The sequence below is a fragment of the Lentinus tigrinus genome (assembly GCF_003813185.1).
Source record: "Lentinus tigrinus ALCF2SS1-7 unplaced genomic scaffold L226scaffold_49, whole genome shotgun sequence".
NCBI classification, from domain to species: Eukaryota; Fungi; Basidiomycota; class Agaricomycetes; order Polyporales; family Polyporaceae; genus Lentinus; species Lentinus tigrinus.
In genome coordinates, this window is record NW_027137958.1 from 91,906 (window position 1) to 108,523 (window position 16,618).

A 16,618-nucleotide genomic window follows, 5' to 3' on the forward strand; every position below is an offset into this window, starting at 1 on the left:
CATCTTCTCGAGCTCGACCAGCAGCACAACAGGCTGAGTAGTATGCAGAAGTGTGACATCGTCAGTGTGAGATTGGTTCGGAACGTTTCATCAAGCTTCCATTTCAAGCACTCACGTCGATTCTGGTGATGACCACTTGTGCATGATGCATACTAAGTGAAGTAGCCGCTGCTATCATCACTGCTCGCCCACGGATCTTAACATCGTGCACCTGCTAGCTGGTCAATAACCGAAAAGAATTTGACGGCTGAGGCGGATTCAATACCGACGCGCTCCTCGATTCAACCTTCTAAGTACAACAATCTGCATGCGAGTGAAGTGCACCATCCTCCGTGTCACCGTGCGTGAGTGTGTTTCGAGTCTGCCCCGATGATTACGTCTCTGACGCAGGTCTCTGCCATTCTTATGCCAGATGCAGAACCTTGAGGCTTGCACTGGCTCCGATCTACGGTCTCTCGGGCCTCGGGGTAACGGTTTAACCTTCCAAGTCCTTCCAATTTCTGCGGATAACCGCTGGGAATGATAACGCACGGTGAGTAACATGATATGTCCACGTCGTCGTCAGGTCATTGTAAGACTCAGGTACAAAGTGTCGGGCTTCAATCATGCTCTGGACAACCGTGCCTATGGTGTTATTAGCCTTCTGTGCGTTGCATACCGCGTCTCTGCTCTAGCCACGAGCTCATTTCAATCTGCGTCATGCAGCCTTCCCGGTCTTGACTCTCACTACGCCTATTTGTACTTGCGGAGCCTCCCTGACCGACACACACTTTGTTGAGACATGATGGTGCGTGAAACTTTCCGGATGTGTACCGACTATGAGTCGTAAGATCGCAGGTATGACTGGTCCTATTCTAGTTTAAGCCCTGTTACTAAATGACCTCACTCTTAAAGTATGACAATCGCTGAGGTTGAATTCTACGGTCCCTGGCGAGAACGGGCCGCGGCTTCGGGCTTCGTCATAGTGGGTTATTTGCTCGTGTTAGGATCACAAGCCAATAGCTTCCCGATTGATCTCTGATACTTTTCTGGCAGTCTACAGCTCTATGCCAAGCAACGACGACGATCAAGTGCGATCAAGCTCTTCAAGGTCCCTATGAAGTTATCCCTATTATACTCGAAGTGCTGAAGGTGGTCGACGGACTTGATCCTCGGTTTCTCTTGGGCCATGGGTAAGGACCAATCACCAGCAATTGATCGTTCCATTCGAGACACCTCCGCTATATGACCCGTAGGGATATAATGATCTCCATATGGTACTTAGCTGACACACTGCTTCTGATAGAGTGGCCCTCGACCTGGTCACTCCTGAGGTCTTGAGGGTTCGTACTCGTCCGCCTCAGGCTTGTGCATCATGATGCGGCCTTGTCATACAACTGCAAGGACGGATGGAATACATCAGTGGTACCTCTGGCTTTCTACATATATTGACGATCAGTCAGATACTTATGCCGTGCTTCAGCGTGCGCTCCGATAATCCGGACTATATAAGTGCTGTCTGCTGACAATGTACTTCGCAATTGCTGCGGTCCCATTGCATCGACGTGGAATCCGTAAGCATCGTTCCCGGGACGTGCATTTTTAGTGACTGGTGGCTTGTACAGTATGGTGTCTCATGACTGTTTAGCACAGCGGCCTCGGTCGCGGCAGAGAGCCCCGAATACGGCAACAACCTGCAAGTCTTGCGTTTATGCGAGTCCCACTCGAAGTCCTATTCCCATGATTACTCATCTGATTATTAGCTAAATCCGAAATCCTTCGGGGATACCAGAAGAAAGGTGCGCCAATGGCAATTGCGTCACTCGTCTTCGAGATGGCTCATGCTGACTCGGGCGCTAACCACCGTATAATAGGTAGGAAGGAGCGAATAAAGGATGCTGCATTTCGAGTTGTCCGCCAGACCACGACACCTACATCGCATACCTACACCTACAATGGCTGCTACATCAGTACTTCCACCTCGCGACGTTCCCACCACGCTGAACTACTTCGAACTCGTCGGCGAGGGGCCTGCACGCGAGTATACCACGCCCGGACCGGACGGGAAGAGGATCTCCAATGTCGGCAAGGACCCGCATCCTGCGGTCATACATGACGTGCGCGGCCGCGAGGACGAATTCACGCTCGACAAGCAGGGCTTCCAGTTCGTGCACTGGCCCAGCTCCGAGAAGGAATTCGTCGACGAGGAGACTATCAAGACCAAGTACTACGCTGAGGTCGAGGCTCTGCTGAAGGAGGCCACCGGCGCGAAGCGTGTCTTCATCTTTGACATCAGGAAAACCCTCCCATCCTAATGAGTGATAAATTAGTACGCAAGCCGAGATAATACTACTAATGCCAACTAAGTGACCGGCGTGTCGACTTTTCCTGTTTGTGAGGCAGGGAAATGTTACCACGATGAGAGATTACCCAGACATGTAATATGTAGTCTGGAATTTCCACAGGAAGTCGCGTACGAGGTGTGGGTCGTATATTGGGAGGTCCTGTACCATAAGCCCAAGTCATCGGGATGGAGATTCCGACCTGCCCTAAATTGGTGGAGGGCGCCCGGATAGGAAGCGCCTACCAAATTTCTTCCACACGTTCTGCGGCCACCTCTGTTCCTCTTCCGCTATGACTGCGAGCTCTTCTTGAGGCCTGTTATCTGACTCTCAGCTGGGTTCTGTAGGCTTCTGGGCTCGCTGTCAGCTGTGTTCTGCTTTCCGCCAGCTCTTTGCTCTCTGTTGACTTGGAGGATCTCTGCGTAGCTTGTCGGAACTCAAGTCTCAGGCCTCAGGCTCCATGTCTAGGATTGGACGACGAAATGTGGTTCTTTCGCCGGTAGATCTAGTAAGTACTCCTCACTTCCATACCCGCCAGATATGCTGCAAGCGTCAGTGTCATGCTCGCTCGTCTCTACGCTCTATCATAGGGGAACCCTCTTGAATGTGAGTACTCTCTGCTCGTATAATATGTTCGACGGCATGGTGTTCATACATATCACAGGATGACACAGCGGCAGCGATGTAGTCGTTGACGAGTGCCATGCCACACTACACGCTGGGAGGGTTACCGTAGCGTAGTTAGGATGCCTCATGTATCTTGCTCGATGTACCATTTGATAGACGACAATATAGTGCATTTTCTCTCCTCTAACAACTCCTCTTGCCACGAAAACCAATGTGAATAACGGCTCCGTTGGTTCTGTCTAATCGCACACTAATGCCCGTATAACGGCTCTCATTATAAAGGGACCTCGTGTATTAGTATAATTCGATAATCCCTTCTAAAACCCATAATTATGACCAATTAGAGCCGGTTAGTAAGGGAGGTTTTTCCTGATGGACCACACTATCCGGTGCGCATTCATGTATCGACTGCTGGATAGCGGTGCTGACTGGTAGCAACAGACGGAAGGCAGATGCGGAAGATCAAAGTGACCCAAAGAACCGCGGTCCTGCTGTACGTATCACACAGTACATCCTTTCCACTTCACTATGATCTCATTACTCGGATGTACAGGAACGCGTGCACATCGACCAGACGTACCATGCCAGCGTCGCGCGGGTGAAGTATCATCTCCCCGCAGAGGCCGACCGTCTCCTCAAGTCCCGCGTCCGCCTCATCAACGCGTGGCGCCCCATCCAGAACCCCGTCGCCCACAAGCCGCTCGCAGTGGCCGACTGGCGCTCACTCGACGCGAAGGACCTCGTCACGGTCGAGCTCGTGTACCCCAAGCGTACCGGAGCGACGCTGGGGGTGCGCTACAACCCGAAGCTGCAGTGGTACTACCTTGGCAGCCAGACCCCGGATGAGGTTGTCTTGATCAAGTGCTATGATTCGGAGGAGGATAGGGCGCGGTTGACTCCGCATACGGCCTTTACGGATGCGGGGAGCCCGAAGGATGCGCCGCATAGGCAGTCTATTGAGGTCCGGGCGCTGGTTTTCGACTCGGAGTAGTCTTGGTTGGATTTCTTGTCTGAGGTCGAAAGGAATTGTATTGAACTATATGTACACATGCAGAAGGCCATGCCAATGAAGGGATCGGATCTTAGAAGCGGACTTCTGCGGAGCGATCGAGCCCGGTCTAGTACAATGACACTGAACCGTCCGTAACTCACATACATTACCACAGTCTCTCTCTGGCACTGGCAGCTGTTCATGCATCATGCATGACCAATTGCGGCAGATACCGACTCGGCATCCCCGTCCTTCTTGGCAGCCGAAGAGCATGATCAGCAGAGCTCTGGATTATCGGTTAGCGGAGCGTCATGAGGTTACGATGCGCGATCTCCAGAGTTGTCTGGCCTTGCAATCTGCCGTACGTAGCGAAGAGCGGTAAGCACTTAGACGACACTCGAGTCTCATGATAGTAGCCCGAGCATAAGACGCACCAGTTGTATCAAAACGACGAAGGCGCCATTCGTATTCTGAACGTCCACGGAAATGATTACTCTGCCCGGCATGGACTTGTTGGCTTGGAGATTGGTTTTAGCCAACGAAGAGAGTACGACTCGCGCACGGAGTCAAGGTTCAATTTCAATCTTTGGATTTGGCGGCGTCGCACCATCTTCCTTTCAGGTTCTTATACCTCCATATAGGGCTGAAGAAAGGCAACTGTTCAACAACATCGCATATGACGGCAATACTGTGGTGATCATGAAATTCGCAGGAGACGATGGGCGGCCTGTCGAAGTCCCTTGTCCCATTCAGGACTTTCTTCTTGCTCGTGCACCGGCAAATGCCTATTCAACTATAGTTTCCTCCTCTCCCACGTGCAGTGAGGGACTCCTGCATGCAGCCCCTGCGAGCACAAGAGGACTCTATATCCTTGGACTTGTGAGTGTTTCCCTAGCACTTCCAGGTTAGTCGCCATTCTTACGTAAAGGCAGAACTTCTTCCAGACCACGCATGTGTCTCTGAACAAGGACAGTATCAGAACGGACACAGGATGTTCCCTGGTCCCGATGTGTCGCCGCCGCCGGTGTCATAAGTACGAATCTACCATGTACACCAACTATATTCTCCGTATCCCAATACACGTCGCTCATCTGACTCGTATTGATGTGAACTTTGTCACTACATATCATATGCGCTCGTACGGTGCACTGCACCAGGAATCAAGATGGTAACCTAGACTACGGTGTAGTTCCTATACCCTGCTACTTACTCTCTATCTACGGAGAACATTTTGCGGTAAATAGGCCAGTTGCCATAATCTCAAGCACCCTACGAAACGTCTCGGGATAAACTCGCTCAGATGTTCATATCCACTAGAGACGAATCAGTACCAAGTCCGGCCCGGGTCAGCAAAAACTCACCCCAGTCTCGTATACGGTGTTGGTCAGCGGAACCGCTTCTGCCCGGGCTGCTCCGTTGACTTGAAAACGAACAACACCATATATGCACCATAGCAGCCGGAAGTCGTTGTACTGGAAGTACCACACTTCCCGTAGGGACTGCGTGAGCGTCTGCGCAAACGTTGTTGCGGTCTCTCGCAGTCTCCGCTCGAAGTTCTCTGGGTTCTCCAGGCACCAGAAACGGGTGTCTCCTCGATCGAGCATAGGCCCAGGCATCTCTGGGAAATCTAGGTGTACCTTCAAAGTACGGAGGACGGAGAGCGGCGCCAGAGAACGCGCGATGTCGAGCTGGCGGGGGTTGTCACTGGAACTGCACACACAAGACAAATACACAGGCTTACCACTGGAACGTCTGTATCACCGTTTCGGAGGTATCGATGGAGTTCGAGAGTCGTGAGAAGAGCAAAGTTCTCCGCTATGCACGAGAGGAGAGAAGCTTCGCCATGGTCTGCACAATACTCGACCCCAAGCACCCGTAGATGAGGAGACAGACAGCGTTGCAGGATGCGCAATAAGACCGATGGCGACGCAGGGGGGCGACACGGCCTAAGATCCTTGGGTTCGTAATTGACTTCTTGCCATCGTCGAATACACTGGTGCGGCCAAGTCTGTAACATGAGGGTGTGCAAGGCGCGCGGTAGGTGTGCATAGAGTTCGTCATCTGGATCCGGATGCGAAACACGGAGTTCTTCGAGGTGAGGCCATGGGTATATTGCGGGGTATCCCTGTGGCCACAGCGCCGTCCCGCTCGCGCCTTCTCGATCCATCAACTCAAGAACAAGGACACGCAAATTTGTCATGCCAGCGAAGAGAGTGACTACTGGAAGATTTGGAGATGACCAACGGAGACCCCGCAGCTTGAGAACCCGTAGGCGGGGCCAATCTAGGAGCGGTATCGTACGCATAGGCGTAGGTTCGGCAGGAAGCGACAACGTCTCGAGGGAAAGATGGAGAGACCGAAGCACACGATCGAGTGCTTCAGCGTCAGATGGTAGAGCATATTGCTCCCGTATGTTGTAAAGAAAGTATTCGAGGCAAGAGAGAGTCGCGGTTGCATGCAACTGAAGGGTGGCGACGTCCGGAGGTTTGGGGCACATGTGAACACCGACTAGAAGTAGCTGTGATACTTGAGAGAGAGAGAATAAGTGGCATAGCGTGCTCCAGGCGAGTCCGTGTCCGTAAACGTGAAACTCGCAGGGCTTGACGACGATAGTGGACAATTGGGGCATGTTGCGTAGGGCGTGAAGCAGATCCGGGCTTGCTAGAGGACCACAAACCACATCAGATTCTTGTGGCTCATAGTGCGCCCAATCTTCAGCTGTGACATAGCCGTCGACGCAGCAACATGAGAGGTTGATGGTCCTACATATGCGACGTCAGTACAATCAACAGCAGATAGTTACGAAGACTTGCCTGATGTACGGCCAAACGGTACTCGGTACTAGGTACGAGTCACGGGGTGGTGCCCTCTTCACCCTCTCAATGCCGACAGTCTGCCTGCAGCGGCTGAAAAGTACGGGCATGGCCAATGTACGCAATCGGCGGCATGTGCACGAAAAGCGTCCAGCGGCTCCAGATCTGGTAACGTCTATGCTTTTGAGTTCCTCAAGTATTTGGAGAAGGATGTAGTCGTTCAATACGAGAACTCTGCATATCATCAGTTTGGGCTGCATGGCATCAACGGAGAATACTCACGAAGGAGTACTGTCGGTCATGTTGGGCTACAATCGCGGCGAATACTGAGTAGAGACTGAAGACGCCCAATTGCTTATGGCATCGATACCCCATGTGACTCAGACGCCTTACTGTATTAGCAGTGGTTTGTGATCAGCTACTTAGTTCTTCGACAACGACCGTAATGCGTTCCTGAGGTCGGTCCGGCACTGATGTATAGTCTCCTCTCTTATGGATTTCAAAGTTCTCTGTACTCTTGCTATCTGCAAAGCCATCCACATCTACTCCGTCCGACAAGAGGGTACCGGCGGCACGACGCGCTGTATGACATTGATGCGGCCCAGTTTCCACGGGTGCAAATCCTCAGTTCCGCCTCCATGTACGTCCTCTTGTTATCTTAGTCTAACTCATATTGGGCTAACATCGGTGCTGCATCATTGCTGCATCAACACAGTGGTTTCCTGGTCGGCGACCCATTTTGCGGCCGTTCAGTAGTTCGGATGCCAATTTCTCTGACTGGAGGGCCTCGGTACACCTCTTCGAAGGACACGATCCCTCTCACACAGTTTCATTCTGCTTGACAAGAATTCGCATCGTAGACATAAGACACCACGTACGTGTACCCTATCCCCGGTCGCGGCTCTTCCCATACTGTCCGCACCCAGCGTCGTCCCACTCTCCCTCGCTGCTCTTGCCGATTGTGTGCGGCGGTGTTCCATCGGTGTGGACCTTTCGCGATGGCGGCGTCCGCCGGATCGATGGATGCGTTACACACACCACGACTGTACGTTCAGCAGCGCCCTCGCTGCTCTCTACAGCGCAGGTGAAAGTCCACAACATAGTCCCCACGCATTTGCCCTGCCCCGCCCGTCTGCGTTCACCTGTGCAACGATGGCAAGCACTATTGTTGCGCACCGCAATCACTATTCTTACCCTATTTCAGCATCCTTCCCCCTGATATACACGGTCTCCAACGTTCAGGCTGAACGTTCGTACCAGGGAGTAGGCGCTCCTGGGAATTCCAGGTGAATCTTGAGAATACGCAGTTTGGAAAGTGACGCCAAGGGTCGGGCGATGTCAAGCTACTTGTTGCAGCATATTGAGCTATGTAGAACGTAGTTACGTACCATCGGGATCTCCATATCCCCGTGTGAGCGGTATCGATGAAGTTCGAGTGTTGTTAATTCAGTGAAAGCAACAAAATAGAACTATTTGAACGTACCGAATATGAGGCCACAGTGTACATGGTACCACTGACGAATCCTTGGAGAAAGGTTCTTGAGATTCTCCCAGAAATTGCCGGCATTGACCAAAGAGAACTGGCATCGACAGGTCGCGCAACCTGCTGCATGTGCAAGACAGACATATGGCTGTGCGAGTATCAGCGCGACGGCGGGTGGACTTCAGCTGTTCGAAAAGACGGAGAAGGGAGTCGTCGTTCAAGGTAGGGATACTAGTGAACCATGAGCTCATGGTGCTTAAGAGTACAAGGAGATCACGTACGAGCAACTAGACATGGCCAGTCGGCGGTCTGACTCCAAATTAGTCTGCCTTGTGCCGTCTTTCAATCAAGCGTGGGGTAGAGTTGATGATGTATTGGCCTGACGAGATTTCCACGTTTGTTCACGGTCCGATTGACGTCCGATTGATGGGATTTGCAAAAGTCTGATCCCCGACCAAATTTTTGAATCTCCTAAAACTCAAGCTGTTCATATGACATTTTGTGTTCGACTCGGGTACATAGTCTAGATTGGATTCCTTGTCTGAGAGTGTACTTGTAGGGGTTTTCTATGCAGCGAGCGTATTTTTTGCTAAAATGGGCCTGGAACTTGTGGGCGATTGACCCTCGACCCGCGTTACAAGACTGAACCAAAGCAAAGTACGTACCGGAACGCCTTCTCACCTGGGAAGTGGTCGGGACGCGGTGATATGCTAACATCATCCGAAGTACACCGCGGTGACTGCGGCAACAATGGCATTGGCCTATATGCCCTCCTACGAGGTTAGAAATAAGTGAGAAAGTGCAGCCTTGACTTACCCGCAGCAATTCCGCCCACATTTGTTCTAAAGACCTTCGCGTCGCTCGTATAACTTGACGCAACGCGATTCACACCACTCGCAGCCCGAACCTAGAAGACGACGATGACCCAAACAGAAACAGCAATCGATTCGAGCATGTCATGATCATAACGCAGGTCGTGAGCGTGAGAAGAGCAGCGCGAGTAGTAGATGTGAATACGACAGGAGATCGGATGGGCAAGGGGGGCAGGGAACATACAGGGACAAGGAGGTGCAGGTAAAGGTAAAGTAGAGGTATCGCAGGGGTGTCGAACGCGGAGGAAGAGGTATGCCCTGCCCAGGCACAATGGATCTGTTCAACACAAGCGAACACATTAGATCGTATACGATACTTACCTGTACTTAGTATCAGCGAGTAAAGGGTCGTGCAGAATGCTTGGAAGAAGCGTTTAAAAACGTTAACGGTGTTGATCCTTCCACTAGATACTTCAAGATCCATGCGCATTCCGAATCAGTACTAGAATGTCCTCCAAGTAAGCACAAGGAAACCCTTGCACCTATCCTCACGTTTTACGCGAAACGTGACCGCGTCGGGAGCGTCTGCGCACAAGGCGGAAGCCACGTGGGTTCAATCGTCTTTGAACTCGGCGTCTTCGCGCCCTCGACCGTCGAGCTCGCGCTACCACCTCCATTCTCCTCTCCTCTCCCCTCTCCCCGCCTTCCCTCCCTTCCATACTCTCCGACACCAGCGCAAGCTCCTCCCTCACAAACAGAAAATATCCATAACGAACTGTGAGAATTTTTGGCCGTATGATCGCCGCAAGAAGTTGACCATTGCTCGCGATAGATTCACGCTAACCCCACGTTCTCTACCCACCCCTTCTGGACAACACCCGCCTGTCTCTCGTTCATTTGCGACGGCGATCATGTCGCAGCCCACCCAGGTGCTGCCCTCATGGCTCACTCTCTCGACCACCGTCGTCACCCTCCCAGACGGTAGCCTGTCGACGTCCTCGGACATCCTCCGTTTGCCACTGACGTACTATGGCCCAAGTGTGAGTCTTGTGCTATCTTCTGTGCGCGTATGTCTGCTCATGTTCTCCAAAGATACCGCTGGGTACAGATGGTGTGTGGACCTATGGCGGTCTGACCCCTCCTCCATCCACTACTTCTACCCCAACCTCTGCGACACCCACATCTACCTCTGTAAGCTCTGCAATCACCTCCGCTCCCACGATTGTCCCCACGACGTCTGCCACGTCTGCTTCAATTACGTTGTCCTCCACTTCGTCAGCGACCTCGTCCTCGAGCTCTTCGTCCTCTACTGCTGCTATCCCTACAGTCGCCTCGCAGGCATCTCATGGTATCTCTCCTGCGACACTTGGCGCCATCCTGGGCAGTGTGCTCGGTTCCCTGCTCCTCCTCGTGTTGATTGCTATCATCTTCCTCATTCGCTCCAACCGTCGCCGCCAGGCTTCTAAAGGCCCCCATGGCCCTGATGGCCCTGATGACCCCCAGGACCCGTCGTCCAGCTTCTGGAACCGTTCGACGACACTCATGTCGTTCCGCAACAGTACGGTCCCTATATGGACAGGCTGGGAGCTGGTTGATCCCGATGATGCCCATCCCCCGGGCGAAGGCTCTCCCCGCGGCAGCGGTGAGGAGGAGGACCCTTTCCTGACACGGCGGAGCGTGCACAGCGGAACAGAGATGGGACAGACCCGCACGGACACGGACACGCTCGTAAGCCTTCCTGCTATTGCTCGTAGCACCGTCTCCACACATCATTCGGCACCCAAGCCTGGCGGACACATCATCCCCCGTGACGTTCAGATGCGCCTGGATGAGGAGATGGGAGATGCGCCTCCGTACCCCAGCATCCGGATGGTAGAACGGCGTCCGTCAGATGACCAGAGCTCCCCTCTTCTGCCCCCGCCGCCTTTGGATAGTCTCGAGATGGGCGGGCGCCGTGCGTCGCTCGGATCAGAGAAGTCGAAGGTGACGGACAATGCGCGGTCGATCATGTCCGAGAAATCAGGCGACACGGACGTTCACGAGCCGGAGGGCGCAGAGCTGCTCATCGCACGGCGGGTCAAGGTCGGACAGATCCAGCCCCTCGCGAACCCTGGCCCTAGCACCAGCGTTGCTACCCCGAACGTGCTCGGACTCGACCGCCTCGCCAACTTGGGACGGATGAGCTGGTTCAAGCGCATGTCGTTCATCGGCGCACCGGCCGGTTCGCAGCCAGTAGCCCACAGCGACGAGGAAGCAGCTGCATCAGACTCGTACACTCGCACGCCCCCGCGCCATTCCCGCAACGGGTCATCACGCTCACGTCCCGCTTCCCATTCGCGCCCCGGCTCCTTCGCCCGTGTATCCGCACACGACCCGACTCCGACCACGGACAGCTTTGGCAGGCGTCTCAGGCATGATTCCGGTCTTGGCTTTGGCTTGACGGACGAGCGTCCCATCTCTACCGTCAGCGCGCAAAGTGCGGCAAGTGGCAACACGGTATTCTACGATGCCAACTCCAGACCGGGAAGCTCGATGGGCACACGTTCGACGGGTGGTTCTGGCTCGTCGCCCATCCCCCCGGTTCCCCCAGTCCCGCAAGCGCATTTGGCCCAGCCATCACCCTTGTCGCACGAGGTGCGCCAGTCTTCCGCTTCGATCTCCACGGAAAGCAGCTACGGCGAGGAAATTACGGACCGTCCTCCCACGTACGAGACTGCTACCGCTCCGCAGTCACGCACGGGCCTCCAATACTCGGACATCGACGTGTTGGACATGCCTGCACCTCGGCCTGCATCACCATTCAGCCAGGCGTCGGGCTCCCGTGCCATGCCCCCGGGCTTGGGTTTGAGTATGGATCAGCTGCCGAACCCTGTGGCGTGGCGCAATTCTCATGCTAGCAGCGGGACCCCCACGGATGGTACGTCGGGCATCACCATTGACGTGCTCGAGGAGGCGCCACCTGCAGCTCAAGGTGGCTGGCGTAGCCTGGCTGGTGGATTAAGGCCAACAGATGGTAGACGGACGACTTTTGGTGTGGTATGTGTGTCTCTTCAGGTGCCCGCCGTATATCGTATTGACCAGCAGTTGCAGCCTATGGTTGTTCAGCCACAAGATGTTCTACAGTCAGAGCGCGGATCCTTGCACTCGACTCGCTCGCATCTGAGCCCGCATTCATCTCGTAGTCCCTCTGGCTCCGCCCCGGCCTCATCGCGACACACAGGAAGTGGCTCGAGCTCCTCACGGCCAACCGCTTCCAGTCACTCGCGCGGAATTACGATGAGCAGCGGCGCGTCCCTTGCCCACTCTAACTCCGTCTCGTTCGATGACCACCGGCCAGGCCGGCATCGTGCGGAGGCTGGAGAGATCGCGTCTCCGCCGCTCTCTGCTGTCTTCGGCGCGTTTCCAAGAGGAGCGGCCTCTCCTCCCCCGCCTGTGCATGGACATGGGGACGATGTCGTTCATCCCGCCGCTCCTGCCTACCATTCGAGTGCTCCGAGTCCCATCCCCATGCCGAGTCCTGTCGCGGTCAGCGGGACGGTGACGTCCACGGCCACGAGAGGGACGGCGGACGAGAGCTTGACAGATCTCAGCGTGACGACGACACAGACGGACCCGATCACGGGCGCGGTCGTGCACCTCCCGAGGCTGCCATGGAGAAGCGGCAACGAGCGAGCATGGGGCGAGCGACCGGTTCGTGAAGACACGATCTGGTAGCTGAGCGCGTGTTCGTGAGTGCTCTGCTTCTACTATTGCTCGTTCGTCTTTCCTGCCTGCTCTCGTCTCGTTGCGTGTTGTACTCTGCTGTGTGGACTGTCCAATGTCTGTCGTCTGTCGTTCTGCTCATGTGCTTCTAGAGGCTAGAGGCCGGCGGCCGACGTAGGTCGGCAGTGCCAGTTCGTTGGCCGGCTCGTGTGCTCGTGCTTACATCTACGCTACATCTTGTTTCATGTCAACTTATCCGCTTCATCTTCCACGGTTCTGTGCCCTCTGCTTACACATCCTCCTGCTCCTCCCCTCCTCCCCTGCCTCTCCTGCTCTCCTCTATTCCGTGTTACTCCTCTTAACCCTCACCCACACCTCTGCGATACCCCCGTGCTACCCCGCGATACCTACCCCTCCGACTCCCCTCATCCGCTCATCCATTGTGCCTGGGCAGGGCATACCTCTTCCTCCGCGTTCGACCCCCCTTGCGATACCTTTACCTTACTTTACCTGCACCTCCTTGTCCCTGTATGTTTCCTGCCCCCCCCCCCCCCTTTGGCCATCCGATCTCCTGTCGTATTCACATCTACTACTACTACTCGCGCTGCTCTCCTCACGCTCACGACCTCTGTTATGATCATGACACGCTCGAATCGATTGCTTTTTCTGTTTGGGTTATCGTCTTCTAGCTTCGGGCTGCCAGTGGTGTGATTCGCGTTGCGTCAAGTTGTACAAGCGACGCGAAGGTCTTGAGAGTGAGTAGATGTGGGCGAAATTGCTGCGGGTAAATTAGGGCTGCACCTTCTCACTTACTTCTAACCTCCTAGGAGGGCATATCAAGTCCCCACTGGGCCGGGTCCAGACTGACTGTTGGTACCGGTTCCTCCATGATAACGGTGGGAGAAGACCTGACTGCTTCGAGTCATACAAAACTCGTGCGAAGAACCAGCTAACAAGATACAAAGTAAGGACACATGATGCGAACACTATGATTCAGGTCTGACGCATTGGCTGCAAGACGTATCTATCGCAATCCTCCTCGTTCTGACGAGCAAGCATGACATATGGCTCCTTGCCAGTCCCGGGAGACGGGTGATGTAGGGCGACGTATGCGCTTTGAAAGAAGTTCTGGAGACGCGATAATGTCAGCAGCAATTCCGCACGTCAAGACAGATAGCGACACGTACAAGACCCAATACCATGCCATAACGACTGCCAGGAGATTCGGTCCAGACGAGCCCTTCGCGCTTGGCGTTGCATATGAAGGGGTGGAAACCGATTTCGAAGGGCACAGGGCCGCGATCAGTAGTAAAGACGAATCGAACAGTGGAAGCATGAAGGTCCACGTAGTCTGGGACCTTATACACGCCAGGATTAGCTCTCTCCCCGTCATCGGGGAATAGTTCTATGAGTTCCAGTGATAGCGGCATGCATAAGTAGGAAACGGAGCAACCTGAGCAAAAGGTGGCCATGTCAGAGAAGATCCAGTACTGCGGGTCGGAATCGTTGGTACTCACCAGAGTCCAGAACTGCGTGGTTTGCACCTTTATCGAATTTCAAGACCTTGTGGGCATCTTGAGCGTTTGGAGTTCTGGGATACACCTTGATATCAACTACCAACTCGGCGAGCTCCACGGCCCACTTGGTTGGATGTTCCAAGGTAACGTTGATCGGGCCCATCCAGGTCGGCACCTCAGCTACACAGGGCCAAGCGTTGAAAGCAAGATAACTGGGGCTAGGACAATCGATGAGGCGACCTCCGAGCACGGCGACAAGTTACCTACTACTTCATGTATAATCGACGCAAGAGGAAGAATAGCACATATCCGTCTTCCCCCTACGAAATGAACAGTGAGCAAGAATTCATCTAGTGTCTCTGGACATTGGAACTTACGTTTTTCGGAGGGGCGACATAGTCTGCTACAGCCCAAGCAAAAGTCTCGATCACATATTCGGATTAGCGCTCAATGACGCATGCACGTAGTAGCCCACCTTGGAGGAGGAAAAGCTGTCGCTGTCACCGAAAGTGATCTGAGTCCTAGAAGTCGGCGGCAGTCACTGGTCAGTCGTATAGCCCCCCTTGCAACGATCGATAAGCTGCACATTGATCTGCCCAGGCCGGCGAACCCATGCTTCCGGAGATCCCGGAGGATATTAGGCGAGGCGGCATAAACCACACCTAGGCGTAAAGGAAACTTGAGCTCACGCTCCCAAGCGATGTTGTGCTCGACGTTGAAGCTTGTGCAGTCTTGTACAAGAACCTCTCTTCCTGGATGCTGCATCAGTCCGAGGACTAATCAATGCCAGCCAGATTAATACTGTTGCCTGAACGAATACGAAGGCCGTAGTCCTAGACTCACTCACCGACAACGCTGTTTTCCCCGTAGCGTACAATAGGGTAGGGGCGTTCAGCCGTACACGTCCACACCACATCTCCGTCTCTTTCCACTGGGAGTCGCGTCGCCAAAATCTGCGCGCTGTGCTTCCAGAGAGCCGGGCGGCCAGAAGGCCAACAGCCGGGCGCAACTTTGATCGTGGGGAGGGTGCTGACTGCATCAGGCTCGTTGGGAGTACCTCGGAGCTCGCACACCTTTCTATCAAACACCCAGCTGTGAATTGTAAGGTCAGGCATTGGAGAGGTATATCATTCGGGGAGGACGCACCTATTGTTACATCCTGCAAATCGATATTTATGTCAGTCACTATGAACGGACCGATGTAAGTATCAAATACAAACCTGTATCAACACGCAAGCAAAAGGGGACCTTTCTCTGCTTGGAGGGAGGGGTCGGTAGCGTGTCTGACTCACGGCTCATAGACTATCAGATACGTAGAAAGTACGATGAGTCGTATGGAGGACGAGTCAATATATCACACTTACAAGTGTTAGAGTGTAGTATAATCCTGTTGCAAGGCAGCGTCCCTCACTGGTACTTCGGATAGCATAGACTCATGTGATATTACTCACTGCTGAGGGCAGCTTGGCCAGTAGAAACGGCCATGATCGTTTGCCGAGACTCCTCAATCGACAGCGCTATACCAACAGCAGGATGAGGTTCCTCATGGACACCGCCCCTTCTCACGAAGCCCTCATCAAGTGGTAACTCGGAAAATGTGCCAGGAGAGGTCTCCTCCACAATCGTGGTCTGTAGGGAAGACGTGAGGATGGAGATATGGAAAACAAGGCATGTGAAACGCACATACGACATGTTCGACTCATTGTTAACGCGTAACGTGCGCTCCTCGGGGGAGTCGGTGAAGCCCACCAGGCGAATGCGTGTCTCCAAAGGTTCATCGCCCGGATCAATGTAGATCCCACGATGAGAAGTGTCATCGCTATACGAGGGATGATAAACCATGTTTCGGTGCACAGCATCAACACCGCGCTGCCTCAATTGAGACCCGAGTCAACAAGACGTTTTCATTCCAGATGCTGAAAATTACCATACCCGGACGATGGACGGCACGTCATCATCTACACCTCCGAGACTGAAGACGACAAAGCCTTTGTCCTGAGAAGTCATGGCAAAGTTGATGGACGGACGTAGGAAGAAGCAAGGGGAAGAGCGGGTGATGATGTTGTCCTCGTCTGAGTTTCCCCCACTGGCAGGCACCGAGGCAGACCATAAAGAGTTGTCCTCGGACCTCGGCCCGGGCCCAGTGGCGTCTGTCAGTTCCCACTGGCCTAAGTTAAAGTAGATGGGTAGTATAATATGTACCACCACCATCACAACCATGAGCACAACATATTATCTCGCACTTGCCAGCAGCTCTACTCACCTACGCACGATTATTTTCCAGAAGCATCGTATAGGGCGCGTTGCGAAGGATGTCCCACGTGCACGCCCCATTCCTCACCGGACTTTGTA

The 16,618-nt window shown here is 53.9% G+C and overlaps 7 protein-coding genes across 7 annotated transcripts; 4 read left to right on the forward strand and 3 right to left on the reverse strand.

The window, feature by feature from the left end:
- Positions 1 to 892: 892 nt before the first annotated feature.
- L226DRAFT_539941 (uncharacterized protein) lies at positions 893 to 1,404 on the forward strand (the record flags this gene model as incomplete). Its single annotated transcript, XM_067681769.1, has 3 exons — positions 893 to 981; positions 1,036 to 1,231; positions 1,286 to 1,404. The coding sequence occupies 2 exons, from the start codon at positions 896 to 898 to the stop codon at positions 1,127 to 1,129; spliced, it is 180 nt and encodes a 59-aa protein (XP_067529833.1). The 3' UTR covers positions 1,130 to 1,231; positions 1,286 to 1,404.
- Positions 1,405 to 1,934: 530 nt separating this feature from the next.
- Positions 1,935 to 3,939, forward strand: L226DRAFT_472004 (uncharacterized protein; the record flags this gene model as incomplete). The annotated part of the gene is made up of 4 exons (XM_067676428.1): positions 1,935 to 2,253; positions 3,307 to 3,337; positions 3,390 to 3,441; positions 3,502 to 3,939. 4 exons carry the CDS (start codon positions 1,935 to 1,937, stop codon positions 3,937 to 3,939), a joined length of 840 nt encoding a protein of 279 aa, XP_067529834.1.
- Positions 3,940 to 4,227: 288 nt separating this feature from the next.
- L226DRAFT_279113 (uncharacterized protein) lies at positions 4,228 to 5,198 on the forward strand. Its single transcript, XM_067673554.1, has 3 exons — positions 4,228 to 4,317; positions 4,581 to 4,818; positions 4,872 to 5,198. The coding sequence occupies exons 1-3, from the start codon at positions 4,262 to 4,264 to the stop codon at positions 5,109 to 5,111; spliced, it is 534 nt and encodes a 177-aa protein (XP_067529835.1). The 5' UTR covers positions 4,228 to 4,261; the 3' UTR covers positions 5,112 to 5,198.
- Positions 4,991 to 7,065, reverse strand: L226DRAFT_616947 (uncharacterized protein). The gene is made up of 5 exons (XM_067686968.1): positions 7,035 to 7,065; positions 6,753 to 6,986; positions 5,681 to 6,701; positions 5,301 to 5,627; positions 4,991 to 5,252 (listed from the first exon to the last, which is right to left on the reverse strand). Exons 1-5 carry the CDS (start codon positions 7,052 to 7,054, stop codon positions 5,244 to 5,246), a joined length of 1,611 nt encoding a protein of 536 aa, XP_067529836.1. The 5' UTR covers positions 7,055 to 7,065; the 3' UTR covers positions 4,991 to 5,243.
- A 942-nt stretch (positions 7,066 to 8,007) lies between these two features.
- L226DRAFT_279130 (uncharacterized protein) lies at positions 8,008 to 8,575 on the reverse strand. Its single transcript, XM_067673555.1, has 4 exons — positions 8,517 to 8,575; positions 8,236 to 8,466; positions 8,141 to 8,149; positions 8,008 to 8,044 (listed from the first exon to the last, which is right to left on the reverse strand). Coding segments are annotated over exons 1-4 (255 nt in total). The 5' UTR covers positions 8,531 to 8,575; the 3' UTR covers positions 8,008 to 8,043.
- Positions 8,576 to 9,958: 1,383 nt separating this feature from the next.
- Positions 9,959 to 12,761, forward strand: L226DRAFT_575732 (uncharacterized protein; the record flags this gene model as incomplete). The annotated part of the gene is made up of 3 exons (XM_067685243.1): positions 9,959 to 10,087; positions 10,140 to 12,083; positions 12,138 to 12,761. 3 exons carry the CDS (start codon positions 9,959 to 9,961, stop codon positions 12,759 to 12,761), a joined length of 2,697 nt encoding a protein of 898 aa, XP_067529838.1.
- A 1,054-nt stretch (positions 12,762 to 13,815) lies between these two features.
- On the reverse strand, positions 13,816 to 16,331 carry L226DRAFT_563461 (uncharacterized protein; the record flags this gene model as incomplete). The annotated part of the gene is made up of 14 exons (XM_067683564.1): positions 16,199 to 16,331; positions 15,950 to 16,135; positions 15,718 to 15,895; positions 15,631 to 15,653; positions 15,487 to 15,568; positions 15,413 to 15,425; positions 15,114 to 15,358; positions 14,853 to 15,042; positions 14,742 to 14,787; positions 14,644 to 14,688; positions 14,534 to 14,586; positions 14,267 to 14,484; positions 13,937 to 14,202; positions 13,816 to 13,877 (listed from the first exon to the last, which is right to left on the reverse strand). Coding segments are annotated over exons 1-14 (1,680 nt in total), but the record flags the coding sequence as incomplete, so codon positions are not given.
- Between the last annotated feature and the right edge of the window lie 287 nt (positions 16,332 to 16,618).

Bases quoted from the DNA above. Each gene is read 5' to 3' on its own strand.
- L226DRAFT_279113 (XM_067673554.1), top strand. From the start codon at position 4,262: ATGCGCGATCTCCAGAGTTGTCTGGCCTTGCAATCTGCCGTACGTAGC. The intron at 4,318-4,580 runs GTAAGCACTTAG...ACCTCCATATAG, and splicing joins GCCGTACGTAGCGAAGAGCG to GGCTGAAGAAAGGCAACTGT. The intron at 4,819-4,871 runs GTGAGTGTTTCC...ACGTAAAGGCAG, and splicing joins GACTCTATATCCTTGGACTT to AACTTCTTCCAGACCACGCA.
- L226DRAFT_616947 (XM_067686968.1), bottom strand. From the start codon at position 7,054: ATGACCGACAGTACTCCTTC. The intron at 6,987-7,034 runs GTGAGTATTCTC...GATGATATGCAG, and splicing joins ATGACCGACAGTACTCCTTC to AGTTCTCGTATTGAACGACT. The intron at 5,628-5,680 runs GTAAGCCTGTGT...AACCCCCGCCAG, and splicing joins GTGATACAGACGTTCCAGTG to CTCGACATCGCGCGTTCTCT.